We start from the raw sequence: 20,073 nt of genomic DNA, 5'->3' as shown, positions 1-20,073 counted from the left end.
TTCAACTCTTTGGAAGGGGTCTGGTAACTGTACATAACATACTTAAAACTAGCTGCATCTTGACCAGTTTCAGCAGTAAAATGCTACCTACGCATTGATGTATCATCTAACAATGTCATTTATGACGACATATCAACAGAGGCGGTGACAGTACACGCATTTTTCACTCAACTCTATCACTCTGTTTTTTCTGGTGTGTGCAACTGACAAGCCCTACTTATTGTTATTCTTTAATGCACAACCTTAAACTGTAATGGAGTATTTTTTACATTGTTGTACTAGAATTTTTTCTCAAGAGAAGGATCTGAATAGTTCCTCTGTCACCATGACTGAACTGGAGGTAGTCATGTCCTTGTTGTTCATGTTCTAGTTATGCAATTGCTTAACAATGAACAAACTGTTTTTAATACATAGTTAAAGATTTGGCAATTCATTAAAATTCATAAATTTGTTTTCACCTTTACTGTAGCCAAGGGAGAAGCAGGAGAAAAACAGAGGAATGAAGAAGTGAAATGCTGTAAAAAGAGTTGATTTAAAACCTGTGAAACAATACCTACCTGATTGGTGATTCCCGAGAACTTTGTTAATGAACCTTAATGTTTTTTTGTGAGTTTTAATTCCTTTACTACTAAAAAGAAAAAAGCCTTAAACACCACAAACTGCAAGGCATTTAATTCTCCTCTTTATTAAGGAAGCTATCTGTGAGTATACCTTGTGTTAAGTGGAGAAATGAGAGTGAGAGTAATGTTGCAGCTTTAGCGCCATGTTAGGCGTGTGTAAACAATGTAGCAGTGATGTTACAACTCACAGTGAATGTTAAGCTTTAGTGAATCAATTTATATGGCATTCAGTAATTTATTTTCTCTATGACCTGTCATACAGGTCAGGTTTTTTTCCTTGTGTGAACCAGTTTGAAGTTTGGATTTAGAGTGAAGACCTTTCCCTGAGGTGTGTGTGGGATGACACACAACGGGAAACAAGATGACAAGCCAAACCCATAGACTATGGTCCTATAGACCCTGCTTCATTGTGCCAGTGAGAAGATTGCTGCAGATGGATTGACTGATACATCCTAGAGCAGTAGGAGTGTTGAACCCCGCCTTTTTTTTTTCATTTTACATTTTTACATTTTTCTTGAACTGATTCGAAAACACAACTGGAGTTTTGAACCAAAATGAATTGAAAATGGAACTGGATTCTTGAACTGAACTTGAACTGAATTTGAAACCATTTGAAGTGAACTGGATTGAAGTGTTACATATTGTATCCTTTCATAATTGTCATGATTATGGTTTAAAGTACCATATTTTTCAGACTATAAGTCGCTCCGAAGTATAACTCGCACCAGTCAAAAAATGCATCATGAAGAAGAAAAAAACATATACAAGTCGCACCGGACTATAAGTCGCATTTTTTTTGGGAAACTTATTTTAACCGTTGTCCGTGCTCTGATAGAGAAGCAGTTGCATTGCATGAAGCGGTAACACCTAGAAGGTCCTCCCGCAAAGTCATTCATATTCATTGCCTTGGCAACTACCAGGGCGTGGAGACGTACCTGCACCGTTGACAAGCCTCTCCCAGCAGCACGTTGTTCAAGCACCCATCTGTGAACTTGTTCCTCCAGCTGTGGCCATCTTGCTTTTAGCCCACGATTAGCTTTCTTTGTTTTCTTCATTGCAGTAAGAGTAACCTCCGCTTTTCGCCAGTCCCTCACAAGTTTCTCACTCAGTCCAAACTTTCTTTCTGCTGCTCGATTACCATTTTCGGCTGCATATTTCACTACTTGCAGCTTGTAATCTGCAGAATATGATTTTCTTTTGGGGGGCATTTGTGTTAAGTCTTTCTCAGTTGTCTTTAAATTAATGTTTAAATAAATTTTCAGTGGTACAGGAGTAGCAGATACCGGTAGTTGTCACAAGCCTAGAGTGCCCTCTCGCTGCTGTAGGTAATGTTTACTCCTTGGTCATGTCAGTCAGTGTGAAATAACATTTAAGAACATGTGAAATTATATATTTTAATTTATACAAGTCGCACCTGAGTATAAGTCGCAGGACCAGCCAAACGAAAAAAAAGTGCGACTTATAGTCCGGAAAATACAGTATATGGTTTATGATGTTTCACTGCATTTTGAGTTTTGAAATGGTGATATTGATCTCTTAGCTGTAAAAGAGAAAAAAAACTTAACTAAAGAAAATAACAAAACTAAAATAGGAACAATCTGTTAACCTGAAAAAAGTATAGTTAGTTAAAAGACTGGTCTAACTAATATTAGCACAAACTATCTAATTTAAAGGATCTGGTCTATGGTCTGTTTTTGTACTGTCACCACTGGTCCATACAAACCTAGATCAGAACTGGTCCAGTAGCTCTGTTGTTGCATTGGTCTATACAAGTGCTACAATTGCAACTACAATAGCACATCACACACCCATACAACCACTGCGGTACAGAGCTCTGAGGTACAGAAGGGCTGGTTTTGTGAAAAGTCTGATCTCAGCTGCCATCCATCCATCCATCCATTCATCCATTATCTTCCGCTTATCCGAGGCCGGGTCGCGGGGGGCAGCAGTCTGGGCAGGGACACCCAGACTTCCCTCTCCCCGGACACTTCCTCCAGGTGTTCTGGAGGGACCCCAAGGTGTTCCCAGGCCAGCCGAGTGACACAGTCACTCCAGCGTGTCCTGGGTCTTCCCTGGGGCCTCCTCCCAGTGGGGCATGCCCAGAACACCTCCCCAGGGAGGCGTCCAGGAGGCATACGATATAGATGCCCAAGCCACCTCAGCTGACTCCTCTCGACGTGGAGGAGCAGTGGCTCTACTCCGAGCTCCTCCCAGGTGACAGAGCTCCTCACCCTATCTTTAAGGGAACGTCCCGCGACCCTGCGGAGGAAACTCATTTCAGCCGCTTGTATCCGAGATCTTGTTCTTTCGGTCATGACCCAAAGTTCATGACCATAGGTGAGGGTAGGAACATAGATTGACCGGAAAATCAAGAGCTTCGTCTTTCGGCTCAGCTCCTTCTTTCCCACAACAGACTGGCGCAACGGCCGCATTACTGCTGCCGCCGCACCAATCCATCTGTCAATCTCACGTTCCATCCTCCCCTCACTTGTAAACAAGACCCAAGATACTTAAACTCTTCCACTTGAGGCAGGGACTCTTCTCCGACCCGGAGGGAACAAGCCACCTTTTTCCGGTTGAGAACCATGGCCTCGGACTTGGAGGTGCTGATTCTCATCCCAGCTGCTTCGCATTCGGCTGCAGACCGCCCCAGTACAAGCTGAAGGTTCTGGTCCTGGACCTGTGGTCCCTGAACCGGACTCCCTCTGACCCCTGGCTGCGCCTAGAAATTCTGTCCATAAAAATAATGAACAGAACCGGTGACAAAGGGCAGCCCTGCCAGAGTCCAACATGCACCGGGAACAGGTCTGACTTACTGCTGGCAATGCAAACCAAGCTCCTGCTCCGGTCATACAGAGACCGTACGGCCCTTAGCAGAGGGCCCCGAACTCCATACTCCCGAAGCACCTCCCACAAAATGCCATGAGGGACACGGTTGAATGCCTTCTCCAAGTCCACAAAACACATGTGCACTGGTTGGGCAAACTCACATGAACCCTCAAGCACCCTGTGGAGGGTATAGAGCTGGTCCAGTGTTCCACGACCAGGACGAAAACCGCATTTCTCCTCCTGGATCCAAGGTTCGACTATCGGCTGAATTCTCCTCTCCAGTACCCTGGAATTGACTTTACCAGGGACGCTGAGGAGTGTGATCCCCCTGTAGTTGGAGCACACCCTCTGGTCCCCCTTCTTAAATAGAGGGACCACCACCCCAGTCTGCCAGTCCAGAGGCACTGTCCCCAACCGCCAGGCGACGTTGCAGGGGCGTGTCAACCAAGACAGCCTTACAACATCCAAAGACTTGAGGTACTCAGGGCGGATCTCATCTAACCCTGGTCCCTTGCCACTAAGGAGCTTCCGAACTACCTCAGTGACTTCAGCTTGGGTGATGAATGAGTCAACCTCCGGGTCCCCAGCCTCTGCTTCCTCTACGGAGGGCGTGTCAGTGGGATTGAGGAGATCCTCGAAGTATTCCTTCCACCGTCCAACAATATCCCCAGTCGAAGTCAACAGCTCCCCACCACCACTGTAAACAGTGTTGGCAGGGTACTGCTTCCCCCTCCTGAGGCGCCGGATGGTTTGCCAGAATCTCCTCAAGGCTGACCGGTAGTCCTCCTCCATGGCCTCCCCCAACTTTTCCCATACCCGAGTTTTTGCTTCCACAACCACCCGGGCCACAGCGCTTGGCCTGCTGGTACCTGTCGGCTGCCTCAGCAGTCCCACGAGCCAACCAAGCTTGATAAGACTCCGTCTTCAGCCTGACGGCCTTACGTCCAGTGTCCACCACCGGGTTCGAGGATTGCCGCCATGACAGGCACCGGAGACCTGACGGCCACAGCTCCGAATGGCTGCGTCAACAATGGAGGCAGAGAACATGGTCCATTCGGACTCAATGTCTCCAGCCTCCCTCGGGATCTGGTCAAAGCTCTCCCGGAGGTGAGAGTTGAAGACCCCTCTGACAGATGGTTCCACCAGACGTTCCCAACAGACCCCCACAGTAGTTTGGGCCTGCCAAGTCTGTCCAGCTTCCTCCCCTGCCAGCGGATCCAACTCACCACCAGGTGGTGATCAGTTGACAGCTCAGCCCCTCTCTTCACCCGAGTGTCCAAGACACACAGCCGGAGGTCAGTTGACATGACCACAAAGTCGATCATTGACCTCCGACCTAGGGCATCCCCGTGCCACGTGCACTGGTGGACACCTTTATGCTTGAACATGGTGTTCATTATGGACAAACTGTGACTAGCACAGAAGTCCAATAACAGAACACCACTCGGGTTCAGATCGGGGGAGCCGTTCCTCCCAGTCACGCCCCTCCAGGTAACACTGTCGCCACCCACGTTAGCGTTGAAATCCACCAGCAGAACGATGGAGTCCCCAGTCGGAGCACTTTCCAGCACCCCTCCCAAGGTCTCCAAGAAGGCCGGGTACTCTGCACTGCCGTTCGGCCATAGGCCCAAACGACAGTGAGGCACCTATCCCCGACCCGAAGGCGCAGGGCAGCGATCCCCTCGTTCACCAGGGAAAACTCCAACACATGGCGGCTGAGCTGGGGGGCTATAAGCAAGCCCACACCAGCCCGCCGCCTCTCACTGTGGGCAACTCCAGAGAGCCTCTCTCAAGGAGTTGGGTTCCAGAGCCCCGACTGTGCATGGAGGTGAGCTCGACTATCTCTAGCCGGTACCGCTCAACCTCCCGCACTAGCTCAGGCTCCTTTCCCCCCAGCGAGGTGACATTCCATGTCCCCACTGTGAGATTCCATGTCCTGGGATTGGGTCGGCGGGGCCCCCGCCCACGACTGCCACCCAAATCGCAATGCATCGGCCCCTTCTGAACCCTCCTGCGGGTGATGGGCATATGGGAAGGCGGGCCCATGTCGCTCCTTCGGGCTGGGCCCTGCCGGGTTCCGTTGGCAAAGACCTGGCCACCAGGCGCTTGCCTACGAGCCCCAACCCCAGGCCTGGCTCCAGGGTGGGGCCCCGGTAATGCCAATCCGGGCGACGTAACTGACCCTGGTGTCGAACTTTTCATAGGGGGCTTTGGAACCGCTCTTAGACCTGACCCATCACCTAGGACCTGTTCGCCTTGGGAGACCCTACCAGGGGCAAAGCCCCCGACAACATGATCTAAATGATCTTAGGAGCTATGTTGTCGGGGGCTCCCCTCCTTGAACCGCCACCTTATCGTGGTGGAGGGGTTTGAGAACCTAAATGATCTCAGCTGCCATTGCTGCCTTAAATAAGAGACCTCATTGAGTGTATTTATAAGTTGTTACCGTGTGCTGTTTGTGTGTCAAACAATGTTGTTTGTTGACCAATGTGAACAGTGCTGTGGAAATGAATTTCCCTTTGCAGGACAATAAAGCCTAAGTGTAGGGTTAGGGTTAGGGTTAGGGTTATGGTTAGTACTTAGTCTAAACTGAATGACATCTGCTCTCTGCTATATCATTCAGAACTAACTGTCAACCGACTACATGACTGAGTGAACCTGGATCCTCCTACATCTATACATCCATACATCCACATTGACATCTGACCCACCCTGAGTGACGCCCAGAGCTGCAAACACGCTCAGTTTCAGGTTGTGGTCACTCTGTGTGCCATTCACAGGCAGCTCGTCAGCCCACATGCTCAGCCAATAGTTGTAAGCCAAAGAGGCAGTCTGCTGGAAGGCACAGAGGAAGATGATGGTCATGATGAAGGTCATGCCAACAGTCCTGAAGTACTCCATATACACCTGCAGCTTCACCTGACAACAGAAGAAGTTTGTTAATCTCATCTGTGGGTATTCTGCACTTTGCATGTGTGAAAACTGCATCTGAAATGTCATGATGGGTTTTTAAACCATCACCCAATTTATTTGCCAAATCTTTGCAGTTTCAGATCGTGTGAAAACACAATAGGACAACAAAAATAACTTAACTTGCTCCCAAATTTAATTCCCTAGTTCAGTTCCTTCATCAACATGCTGCAGCAGTGGCTGTTTAAAGATTATTTAGGGTTTTAACTACTTCATTATAATTAATAATACTGATACAAACATTGCTCTAAGAGAAGGACCCACCCTCCCCGTGAGAGCTTTGTCATCCTCTGTAAGTTTCCCAGCATCCTCAACATCCAAGTCCTGATCAACAGCTTCCATCACCTGAACACTGGCACTGCTCATATCACAACTGGAACACACACACACACACACACACACACACACACACACACACACACATGCACACACACAAACACAAATACTGTTTTTAATTACATTTGATAAAATTCATGTAGAATTATATAAAAATATAATGAATGTCATATGTGGCTGTATTTATAAATACTTGAAGGTGTGTTTATAGTCATTTTCATTTTTTACCTGTAGTTTATGATTTTACCTGATTAGCTGTTCTTGAGAAAGATCGATGGAGAAGTCAGTCATACTGAGACGCGACACTGACTTCCTGTTGCCTACAAACGCACACATATGCACAAAATTATGCACACAAAAATACAGGCAAAGACACATAGATAAATACAGATGCAAGTAGCAACGAGGGTGTGCAAGCAGATTGTGAGCATTTGGATGCTTGTTAAAAACATGGAAAAAACAAGCTGACAAGAAACATACAACACAAAGGTGTATGAATTGTTGGTATGTAGGATGTATGTAGGTCACATCTGGATTGCAGAAAACATTACTGATTGAATAAGCCACTGGGGAGACGTTTCCACACACCTTGTCACTAGCTAAGGCAGTGGAATCAAATATGTAAAACTGTAACTTCATCTGATTTCACTTAAAATGTGCACAATAACCAATATGTTGATATTAGACTCTTCCAGTTTTCCAATCACTCTACACTACATGTCACATTCACAATAATGTCAGAGGCTGCCATGCAAGGTCTGCTCTTCAGAACTGAAGTCATTTGCATGCAGATGGATATGCTTTCAGGAGCAGTTAGGGGTTCAGTATCTTGTCCAAGGATACTTTGATGCAGGCTCAATAGAGCCAAGAATTGAATTTAGTGGGCCATGTGGTTTACCCACTTAGACACTGCTGCCCCAAAATATTGTGTGAGAGTGATGAATACATGAATTGACTTTAGGTTGCAGTGAAGCAAACAATTTAGTGGCTGTGCTGAAAATAAAAAATCAACTTCACAGGACAAAGTCTTTTTTCAAGTTTGAATGAAATGTCTAGAAATTTTGATTTGTTGTGATAAACCACATCTTCTTTAATCAATCAAAACTTCATGTATTGACTCCTCTATTGAGTCCTAACTTAAGATTATGCACAATGTTTTTTAAACAAATCCATACTTTTGACTCCACTACATTTCTAGGAAGGTTGTTGTTACTTTGTTGTCACTAAGCACAGCTTTGAAGTCAGCTGTTGCTGTTTTTCTTTTCTAAAATGCAATTGGTCACATGCTGTGTTCCTCACAGAAAGAAACCAATCACAGTGGCTGGGGACAATGGGACTGATGTAAAAGTGGAAATACGTCATCCAGGCGCTTGCTGTAACAACAACAAGCGAGTTCTCCCTCTTTCATTCAAACAAAAAGTGGTAATGGTGACAGCAGGAGAAATACAAAATTAAATCTCAAGATGTTATTATAATTATTAATTATTCCAGGTCGGCTTTTAAAGTTGGATTGTTTTTTATCAGAGTGAAAAATACCACATAATGAATGTATATATACTGCCCCTGAAGCCAGAAAGAAATCTCAGTTATTTAACAGACTTGGAGAACTCCTCATAGTTGGCTGCAATCTGCTTTTATGCAGTGATTTTAATACAGTTACATCAGAAAATGACAATAACTGTCCTTTTTATGCTGAGGTTTTTATAGGTGTTTCTATATGGCTTTATGTAGCAGAATGGTTCTACAAACAAGTCAGTGCATCATCAGGTGGTTTCAGAGTTACAAGCTTCTGCAAATACATTGTGAAAACAATACAGCATGTATTGATATTAGAAATGTACTTGTACTTTTGAATACTTATGTATTTTTAAAAACATGTACTTTTGAATACTTAAGTATTGTTAAAAGCAAGAACTTTAGTACTTTAACTCAAGTAAAATTTTGACTGAGCAACTTGTAGTTGAGTAATACTTGGCCAGGAGTATCTATACTTTGACTCAAGTACTGGGGTTGAATACTTTGTCCACCAATGCTTAAAACACAATAACTGCATGAGGCATGTGTGAGGAATGTGTGTGTGCATGCATGTGCACAAAAAAAAACATACTTCCTTTAAACTCACCAGAAAAACATGTAAAACTCACAAAAAACTGTCTTTGTTAGTCTGTCCACTCTTCCAACAATCACCAACTCTGGTTTGGTCAAAATAAATCCTCCCTTTACTGCATGGAAAGAGTTTAAAGAGTCTGATACTGCAGACTGTTTTCCTCTCACTCGTCATCCAGCTCAACGCACTAATGGTCAGCTGAGTAGGTGTGAACTTCACCGCTGGATGAGAGCGCGGTGTAGAGCAGAGGCTGTCACTCTGCAGACTATTACATTAGCAAAATACAATGACAAATATCACCCTAAAAACTGGGCAAAAAAAGCATTCGGTGATGATGATATAGTCCCAACCCTATTGCAATCTCTCCACTATATTAACATCAGATCAACAACAACAACATCAACATCAACAACACAATAACTGTGTGAGGGGTGTGTGTGCGTGCATATGTCTGTGGGTCCGCCTGTGTGTCAATGTATTACAATAGAAGCTGTACAGCCTTCAAAGCTCTGCTGCTCTGCTACTCGTATGTTACCTGGCTGGGTAGGCTGGGTACTGCTGCTAGTCGAGGTGCTTGTTGAGGAGTTCAGCACTCAGAACTGTGATATCGGTGCCTGCCCTTGGTGAGCTGCTGAATATGCAAAGTGTTTAGTGCTCTCAATATACGAGTCCAAGGCAGTGTGTCCCATGGTTCCAAGTTTGAAACTTTTACAGCACAAACGGCACTGATCATTGGTACAGGCTGAACCCAGTCGTATTTAGAGTCATTTAGCCATAACGGATTGAAACAACACTTGACCATCTTTGACTGACACTGACTAGAAGTTGGCAAAGACAGCTACAGGAGGAAGTTGGAGGAGCACCTTCAACAAAAAAAGGTGTGTGAGATGTGGAGAGGTCTGAACACAATCTCTGGTCATAACAAAGACAGCGAGAGGGGCTCTGAGTCTGGAGACTGGGAGCGGGCAAATGAACTAAATCTGTTTTTCAACAGGTTTGATTCTGTTCCCACTCCCTCCCTCAGCCACTGCAGCACTGACCCAGGACCTCCTCCAGCCTCTCCATAACAGCTGACCAGGTGAGGAGGGAGCTCATGAAAATCAAGGCAAGAAAGGCTACAGGTCCAGGTGGCATCAGCTCCAGACTGCTGAGGGACTGCGCAGTTCAGCTCTGTAAGGTAGTTCTGCACATCTTCAACCTCAGTCTCAGTCTGGATGAGGACCATGTAGAGGATTATACTTAACCACCTCCGACCCCTGGTGAGAGCGGAACTGGACCCCCTGCAGTTTGCTTATCAGCCAGGCATTGGAGTGGATGACGCACTCATCTACCTGCTGCATTGGTCACTATCTCACCTGGAGAACTCCGGTAGCACTGTGAGAGTCATGTTTTCATGTATGTTCACTTTGTTAAATCTTTTTGCTGCTAATATTTTGTGCAATCCAACATACCCCTTTGTGCAATCTGCCTCTTCAAGGCAACAAAGTTTACAAGTGAAAGGTGTATTGTAAATAGTCATGTGTGTACTGTACTTAGTACAGGCTTTATATTTCTTAGATTTAATATTTTTAATCTGATAGGTATATACATATTTTCTACTTTTTATCTTAATATTTATAAGTACTTATTGTCACTTTCTATCTGTACTGCTTGAGCTGCCGTGACAAGTGAATTTCCCCGGTGTGGGATCAATAAAGTTCATCTTATCTTATCACCAACCTGTAACATCCCTTGACAACGGAGTGTGCTAAGAGTGACAAATGAACAGCCAACCATCTAACAGACAATCCCACGTGTGCTCTCTGCCTGGCTCATTGAAACAGTCTATCATACCCCTGGATGCTATGAGTGACAGACAAAGTAATTGTGACACAGTAATTAGGACAGGGCCGTACGGTCTCTGTATGATCGGAGCAGGAGCTTGGTTCGCATTGCCGGCAGTAAGTCAGACCTGTTCCCGGTGCATGTTGGACTCAGGCAGGGCTGCCCTTTGTCACCGGTTCTGTTCATTATTTTTATGGACAGAATTTCTGGGCGCAGCCAGGGGCCAGAGGGAGTCCGATTCGGGGACCACAGGATCTCATCTCTGCTTTTTGCAGATGATGTTGTCCTGTTGGCTCCTTCGAACCAGGACCTTCAGCTTGTACTGGGGCGGTTTGCAGCCGAGTGCGAAGCGGCTGGGATGAGAATCAGCACCTCCAAGTCTGAGGCCATGGTTCTCGACCGGAAAAAGATGGCTTGTTCCCTCCAGGTCGGAGAAGAGTCCCTGCCTCAAGTGGAGAAGTTTAAGTATCTTGGGGTCTTGTTTATGAGTGAGGGGAGGATGGAACGCGAGATCGACAGATGGATTGGTGCGGCGGCAGCAGTAATGCGGTCGTTGTGCCGGTCTGTCGTGGGGAAGAAGGAGCTGAGCCGAAAGGCGAAGCTCTCGATTTTCCGGTCAATCTACGTTCCTACCCTCACCTATGGTCATGAACTCTGGGTCATGACCGAAAGAACAAGATTTCGGATACAAGCGGCTGAAATGAGTTTCCTCCGCAGGGTGGCGGGGCGCTCCCTTAGAGATAGGGTGAGGAGCTCTGTCACCCGGGAGGAGCTCGGAGTAGAGCCGCTGCTCCTCCACGTCGAGAGGAGTCAGCTGAGGTGGCTTGGGCATCTATATCGGATGCCTCCTGGGCGCCTCCCTAGGGAGGTGTTCCGGGCATGCCCCACTGGGAGGAGGCCCCGGGGAAGACCCAGGACACGCTGGAGTGACTATGTCGCTCGGCTGGCCTGGGAACGCCTTGGGGTCCCTCCAGAACACCTGGAGGAAGTGTCCAGGGAGAGGGAAGTATGGGTGTCCCTGCTCAGACTGCTGCCCCCGCGACCCGGCCCCGGATAAGCGGAAGATAATGGATGGATGGATGGATAATTAGGACTATAATATTATATTGTGAACATCTTTATCCTTTTTAGGAACTCCTGCCTTCAACAAGCTGGAGAGGGTGCTGACGAACAGGAGGAGACTTAAGGACATTGCAAAACTGAGCCCCCACTGTGAGACTTCATCTGAAGGCTTTTCACTGCGTCATCTTTTATTTTGCACCAAACAATGTTGTGTTTCCATTTCTTGGAATGCTGTTAATGTAATGTAAATGTAATTAGGGCCCGAGCACCGAACCGGTGCGAGGACCCTATTGAAACTGAAGGAATTATTATTAGGGCCCGAGCACCGAACCGGTGCGAGGACCCTATTGAAACTGTAAGGATTATTATTATTTCAAACTTTAACTGCTCATTTGGGGGCTTTATCATATTCAAAAACTCATCAAATTTGGCGGTCGCATCAGTCCCGGCGAAAAATTTCGTATTTTAGGGTTGTCGGCGGTGGGAGGTCCAAAATGGCTAGGCCACGCCCCTTAAACAGCAGCCCCAGCAGCTCGTATCACCGATCTTCACGAAAATTGGTACACACGTAGAACATACCCAGACGCACAAAAAAGTCTCTTGGACCCATAGGCTAAACCCAACAGGAAGTCAGCCATTTTGAATTTTGCGGTCATTTTTGGCCATTTTTGGCGTTTTCGCACGTTTCATATTTTAGCAAACTCCTCCTACAGATTTCATCGAAATGACTTCAAAATTGGTTTGTGCGAGCTCGACAACACTGTGATCAAAAGTTATTAAAAGATCTGCCACATGTTGAACAGCGCGATCGCTGCGGAAGGGTGAATTTTGATATCTCGCAACACCCACGTCAAAAAACACGAAATTGCTATAACTTTTGCGTAAATGGTCCGATCTGCACCAAACTTCACATGATGGATAATAGTCCCGCCCTGAACACATCTATGTCACAATATTCTGTGATTGTCATAGCGCCCCCTGGTGGCGACAGGAAATGACATGTTTTACTCCTTGAGGTCCTGCACCAAGCACGTTGACCATATCCAACTCAAACCTGGTCAAACCGTCTTTAACATGTTGATAATCGTGTATTATGAAAATCGTGCCGTGATGTCACACTGTGTTTCCGTGACGGAGCGGCGAAGTTGATGTTTCGCCAAAAATGAAAAATTAGCATTAACTTCACTATACTTAGTCGAATCTGCCTGAAACTTGACTTGTGCGTTAACGGTCCAGGCCTGAACATGTGATATGAGTTTCGTTAATGGGCGTGGTCAAATGGCTTGGCCACGCCCTTTAAACAGAAGCCCCTGCAGCACGTTTCACCGACAGGCACGAAACTTGGTACACATATGTATCACACCCAGACGCACAAAAAAGCCTCTTGGACCCATTGGCCAAACCCAACAGGAAGTCAGCCATTTTGAATTTTGCGTCCATTTTTGGCGTTTCTCACGTGTCGTATTTTAACGAACTCCTCCTACAGGATTGATCAGAACGGGTTCAAAATCACTGTGTACCATCTACACAACATTGTGATCAAAAGTTATTAAAAGATTATGCCCTCGTTGCAGGGTGTGGCCGTCAGGTGGTGGTGAAGTTTGATGTCTCGCCATGAAACACGAAATTGCTATAACTTTACCATAAATTGTCCGATCTGTACCAAACTTCATATGGTTGATAATAGTCCCGCCCTGAACATATATGTATGACAACATTCTGTGATTGTCATAGCGCCCCCTGGTGACAACAGGAAATGACATGTTTTAGACATTGAGGTACTGCTCCCAGCACGTTGACTATATCCAACTCAAATCTTGTCAGGAACACAGTAAGACCCTGGTTGTGCTATATTGTGAAGATATCGGCGTATTGTCAAACGGCGTTGCCCTGAGAGCGCAGCGAAGGTCAGTGTTTCGCCAAAACACAGGAAGTGCCATTAACTTTAGTGTACTTGGTTCAATCTGACTGAAACTTTACATGTTTGTTATAGGTCCAGGCCTGAACATGTGGTATGAGTTTCATCAATGGGCGTGGCCGTATGGCTTGGCCACGCCCTTTAAAGTGCAGCACCCGCCATAGCAAGTTTCACCGAAATGCACGAAAATCGGTACACACATGTATCACACAGAGACGCACAAAAAAGCCTCTTGGATGCATAGGCCAAACCCAACAGGAAGTCAGCCATTTCGAATTTGGCGGCCATTTTTGGCTTTTCCCACGTGTCGGATTTTAACAAACTCCTCCTACAGAAATGTTCCGATTGACGTCAAAACTGGTGTGTACCATCTAGACAAGCGTGTGATCGAAAGTTATCAAAACATTTGGTCACCATTAAACGGTGTGGCCGTGGCATGCCGTTGAGTTTTGATGTCTCGCCATGAAAGACAAAATTGCTATAACTTGGGTGTACATGGTCCGCTCCCCACCAAACTTCACAGGTGTCATAGAAGTCCCGGTCTGAACACATCCACATGACAATCAGGAGACATACTCATAGCGCCACCTAGCTGCGACAGGAAGCGACGTCGAATTCCTTAAGGGGATGTCAAAAGGCCGTGACAATCACAGAGCCTCTTCGCCCGGGGCGAATCCAGCCACAAGGCCGCGGCCGCCGACCCACCGAGTGGCACGGGGGTGCGAGGGCCCGTAAAACGCTGCTTGCAGCTTTAATTAGGGCCCGAGCACCGAAGGCGGTGCGAGGCCCTATTGAAACTGAAGGAATTATTCTTCTTCTTATTATTTATCTTTTTCCCCTAAGATCGCATTTTTGAGGGCCTAAACAGGCTCAAAAAGTCCCAGATTTTTGCACACTCATCAGGTCTTGCGAAAAATTCGATATTTTATGGTCGTTACAAAGGGGCGTGGCAAAATGGCTCAATGGTGCCCCCTAACAGTTTTCAAAATTGAAGCCCCCTGCTTTAACTTTGACCTAGGCGTACGAAATTTGGTACACATATGTATCATGCCGGGACAGACAAAAAAGCCTCTTGGAGCAACCCCCTAAACCCAACAGGAAGTCGGCCATTTTGAATTGTATTTTCAAAATAAGGTCATTTTTGGCCATTTTCACACGTCATACTTTAACGAACTCCTCCTACAGATTTCATCGAAATGACTTCAAAATCGGTTTGTGTGAGCTCCACAACTGTGTGATCAAAAGTTATTAAAAGATCTTCGTATCGTTGAAGGGCGCGGTCGCTGCGGAAGGGCGAATTTTGATAAACTCGCAACACCCACATCAAAAACCACGAAATTGCTATAACTTTAGCATAAATGGTTCGATCTGCACCAAACTTGCTGTGATGGATAATAGTCCCGCCCTGAACACATCTATGTCACAATATTCTGTAATTGTCATAGCGCCCCCTGGTGGCGACAGGAAATGACATGTTTTACTCTTTGAGGTCCTGCTCCAAGCACGTTGACCATATCCAACTCAAATCTGGTCAAACCGTCTTTAACATGTTGATAATCGTGTATTATGAAAATCGTGCCATGATGTCACACTGTCTTTCCGTGACGGAGCGGCGAAGTTGATGTTTCGCCAAAAATGAAAAATTAGCATTAACTTCACTATACTTAGTCGAATCTGCCTGAAACTTGACATGTGCGTTAACGGTCCAGGCCTGAACATGTGATATGAGTTTCGTTAATGGGCGTGGCCAAATAGTTTGGCCACGCCCCTTAAACATCAGCCCCTGCGGCATGTTTCACCGACATGCACGAAACTTGGTACACATATGTATCACACCCAGACGCACAAAAAAGCCTCTTGGACCCATTGCCCAAACCCAACAGGAAGTCAGCCATTTTGAATTTTGCGTCCATTTTTGGCGTTTCTCACGTGTCGTATTTTAACGAACTCCTACTACAGGATTGATCAGAACGGGTTCAAAATCACTGTGTACCATCTAGACAACATTGTGATCAAAAGGTATTAAAGATTTACGCCCCCTTTGAAGGGTGTGGCCGTCAGGTGGCGGCGAAGTTTGATGTCTCGCCATGAAACACGAAATTGCCATAACTTGGGCGGACATGGTCCGATCCCCACCAAACTTCACAAGTGTCATAGAAGTCCTGGTCTGAACACATCCACGTGACAAGCAGGAGACATACTCACAGCGCCACCTAGCGGCGTCAGGAAGCGACGTCGAATTCCTTAAGGGGACGTCAAAAGGCCGTGACAATCACAGAGCCTCTTCGCCCGGGGCGAATCCTGCCACGAGGCCGCGGCCGCCGGCCCCCCCGAGTGGCGCGGGGGTGCGAGGGCCCGTAAAACGCTGCTTGCAGCTTTAATTATTTTTCTTTTTAACATATAATCGCATTTTTCAGGGTCTAAATATGCTCAAAAAGTCCCAGATTTCTGCACACTCATCAGGTCTTGTGAAAAATTCGATATTTTATGGTCGTTACAAAGGGGCGTGGCAAAATGGCTCAACGGCGCCCCCTAACAGTTTTCAAAATCGAAGCCCCCTGCTTTAACTTTGCCCTAGGCATACGAAATTTGGTACACGTATGTATCATGCCGGGATGGACAAAAAAGCCTCTTGGAGCGACCCCCTAAACCTAACAGGAAGTCGGCCATTTTGAATTGTATTTTCAAAATAAGGTCATTTTTGGCCATTTTCACACGTCGTACTTTAACGAACTCCTCCTACAGATTTCATCGGATTGACTTCAAATTTGGTTTCTGTGAGCTCGACTACCTTGTGATCAAAAGTTATTAAAAGATCTTCATATCGTTGAACGGCGCGGTCGCTGCGGAAGGGCGAATATTGATATTTCGCCAAAAAACACGAAATTGTTATAACTTTAGCATAAATGGTCCGATCTGCCTCAAACTTCACATGATGGATAATAGTCCCGCCCTGAACACATCTATGTCATAACATTCTGTAATTGTCATAGCGCCCCCTGGTGGCGACAGGAAATGACATGTTTTACTCTTTGAGGTCCTACACCAAGAATGTAGACAATATCCAACTCAAACCTGGTCAAAACGTCATTAAGATGTTGGCAATGCTGTATTATGAAGATCATGATGTATCGTCAAATGGCGTTTTCGTGACGGAGCGGCGAAGTCGATGTTTCGCCAAAACGCAGAAAAGTGGCCTCAACTTCAGTGCCCTTGGTCATATCTGCCTGAAACTTCACATGTGTGTTAATGGTCCAGGTCTGAACATGTGATATTAGTTTCGTTGATGGGCGTGGCCAAATGGCTTGGCCACACCCCTTAAACATCAGCCCCTGCGACACGTTTCACCGACAGGCACAAAACTTGGTACACATATGTAACACACCCAGTCGCACAAAAAAGCCTCTTGGACCCATTGGCCAAACCCAACAGGAAGTCGGCCATTTTGAATTTTGCGGCCATTTTTGGCGTTTTCCACGCATTGGAATGTGACGAACTCCTCCTACAGGATTGATCAGAACGGGTTCAAAATCACTGTGTACCATCTAGACAACATTGTGATCAAAAGTTATTAAAAAATTATGCCCTCGTTAAAGGGTGTGGCCGTCAGGTGGCGGCGAAATTTGATGTCTCACCATGAAACACGAAATTGCTATAACTTTACCATAAATGGTCCTATCTGCACCAAACTTCACATGGTTGATAATAGTCCTGCCCTGAATATATATGTATGACAACATTCCGTGATTGTCATAGCGCCCCCTGGTGACAACAGGAAATGACATGTTTTAGACATTGAGGTACTGCTCCCAGCACATTGACTATATCCAACTCAAATCTTGTCAGTAAGACAGTAAGGCCTTGGTTGTGCTATATTGCAAAGAGCTCGGCGTATCGTCAAACGGCGTTGCCCTGAGAGCATGGCGAAGGTCAGTGTTTCGCCAAAACACAGAAAGTGCCATTAACTTTACTGTACTTGGTTCAATCTGACTGAAACTTGACATGTGTGTTAAAGGTCCAGACCTGAACATGTGGTATGAGTTTCGTCAATGGGCGTGGCCATATGGCTTGGCCACGCCCTTTAAAGTGCAGCACCCCCATAGCAAGTTTCGCCAAAATGCACGAAAATCGGTACACACATGTATCACACAGAGACGCACAAAAAAGCATCTTGGATGCATAGGCCAAACCCAACAGGAAGTCAGCCACTTTGAATTTGGCGGCCATTTTTGGCTTTTTCCACGTGTCCTATTTTAATGAACTCCTCCTACAGAAATGTTCCAATTGACGTCAAAACTGGTGTGTACCATCTAGACAAGTGTGTGATCAAAACTTATTAAAAGATTTGGTCAGCGTTAAAGGGTGAGGCCGTGGCGTGGCGTCGAGTTTTGATGTCTCGCCATGAAAGACGAACTTGCTATAACTTGGGTGTACATGGTCCGATCCCCACCAAACTTCACAGGTGTCATAGAAGTCCCGGTCTGAACACATCCACGTGACAATCAGGAGACATACTCATAGCGCCACCTAGCAGCGAAAGGAAGCAGCATCAATTTCCTTAAGAGGATGTCGGAAGGCCGTGACAGTCACAGAGCCTCTTCGCCCGGGGCGAATCCGGCCACGAGGCCGCAGCCGCCGGCCCCCCGAGTGGCGCGGGGGTGCGAGGGCCCGTAAAACGCTGCTTGCAGCTTTAATTGAAATTGTGGTTACATTGAACTTGAGAAAATGTGTACAGGTTGTCATTATTTACATCTTTGATTTTCTTACTTTTAGTATTTTCTTTGATTTTGTATTGTTGTACTTCCAGACTTGATCTGGCTGCCATGTATTACAATGAAAATGCTGACTGACCACAAGCCACAATATCTGGTGGAGACCCACTCTTCAAAGTGCACTTCCCAATGGTTATGAAGGGGCATGCAGAGAAAAACCAGTGAAGATGGAGCTGATGTGCCATAAGTGCCACATTCTTTTGTTTTTCACTAAAAAAATAAGTTATGTATATGTTGTATTTACTGTTGCACGGTATTCTCCTGAGCTCAGGTGAACAGAAACTAAACCAACCAGAGATCTGTTAAGTTTATTTACTGTAATTGATTGTCCTGAGCTCTGGTTAGTTTAGTTAATGTGGTTTATTCTCCTGAGTTCTGGATAGTTTATTTACTGTAGTTTATTCTCCTGATTAACTTAAATTCTGTAGTTTAATCTCCTGAACTGTGGTTTGTTTAGCTACTGGAGTTGATTCTCCTGAGAAACTTGCAAAAAATGTGAAAAGCCTTCTCTAGAGCCTCTCTGTTTGATTTGTTATTCTTGGTTACTGTAGAAACATGCCAGTTAAACATGGCAGCGTGCACGGAAGAGGACCCACACCATCTGTAAATAAAAAGGGCTCATTCTAAGATAAAAAAAACAGGTGATTATACACTTGTGAAAACATACTTAGGAATATTGTACTCAATTTCTGGCATATTCTGTCAATACATACCTCTAAATCTTACACACTTGACATTTAAATTCAGTTTCTTACTTTTGTCTTTGGGGGTGGAGCTCTCTCTGCATTGGGTTCCATTGAAGGTGTGGATGAATTTGGCAAAGGCACCCTTCCTGTCCATCAGCTCCATGTAGGAGCCCATCTCAGAAATCTGGCCGTGCTCCAGCACCAGGATAAGGTCTGCTTTGGACAGGAAGCTGAGGCCATGAGTTATCAGCACCCGGGTCTAAAAAAACACATTGGCATATCATTTTAAAATAACAATAATAGCACACACATTATAAGGTAAATAATAACTAGTAGAGGTCACTCAATAGAGTAGGGCTGTCATATCAGATTTGGCTGTCTTATACACCATTCTCAAGGTAAGATCAGCTGCATACCTGCATGCATTTCAGGGACTTTTGTTAGTATCCTTTACACAACTCAAGAGTTGTGATGTCCATAGAGGCATCAATCTTCTTTGGGAAGTCATTGAGTCTTTGCATGGGGTATGCATTGAACCCTGAGATTTAATCTTCCTGAAATTAATGCAGATTTGCAGGAAACAGTCTTGAAACAATAAAACTGCTCTATTCACTTGAGCTGAGTTAGATGTCTCAATCACCCTCAACATCAACATGTCCTCCACCGCGTGACACTACTAGCTGCAATTGAGCGTGATAGCGATGTCAGATTTGCCAGCCAGAGAGTTTTTGGTAGACTTTTTTCTTTTTTTTTTTGGACAACCAATATGGCTGTTAATTTGGGCTGTGATGGTATGGACTTTTTCTGATTGTGGTGACAAAGTGGGATGGTGGTTAACCGCAACTGAACGTAGCTCCTTCAAGGAATAGGGCATTACATAATGTGTAGAGCAGAAAGTTAAACTTAGCGGCAAGTTGTTAGTCTGGCAGTAAATGTATAGTACAGGTTA

The 20,073-nt window shown here is 45.6% G+C and overlaps 1 protein-coding gene across 1 annotated transcript in view; it reads right to left on the bottom strand.

The window, feature by feature from the left end:
- The window catches only part of LOC146326257 (multidrug resistance-associated protein 1-like), a 144,810-nt gene that overhangs the window by 60,917 nt on the left and 63,820 nt on the right, over nucleotides 1–20,073 (bottom strand). The window contains exons 18-21 of the mRNA XM_084722018.1: nucleotides 19,194–19,383; nucleotides 7,003–7,075; nucleotides 6,684–6,792; nucleotides 6,161–6,368 (exon numbers count right to left, since the gene is read on the bottom strand). Coding sequence (XP_084578144.1) covers nucleotides 6,161–6,368; nucleotides 6,684–6,792; nucleotides 7,003–7,075; nucleotides 19,194–19,383 — 580 coding nt within the window. The remainder of the gene's footprint in view (nucleotides 1–6,160; nucleotides 6,369–6,683; nucleotides 6,793–7,002; nucleotides 7,076–19,193; nucleotides 19,384–20,073) is intronic.

This window comes from Lutjanus erythropterus, chromosome 6, assembly GCF_056507025.1.
Source record: "Lutjanus erythropterus isolate fLutEry1 chromosome 6, fLutEry1.hap2, whole genome shotgun sequence".
NCBI lineage: Eukaryota > Metazoa > Chordata > Actinopteri > Lutjaniformes > Lutjanidae > Lutjanus > Lutjanus erythropterus.
Note: the sequence above shows the minus strand (reverse complement) of the source record. Positions and strands in the feature narration are given on the sequence as shown.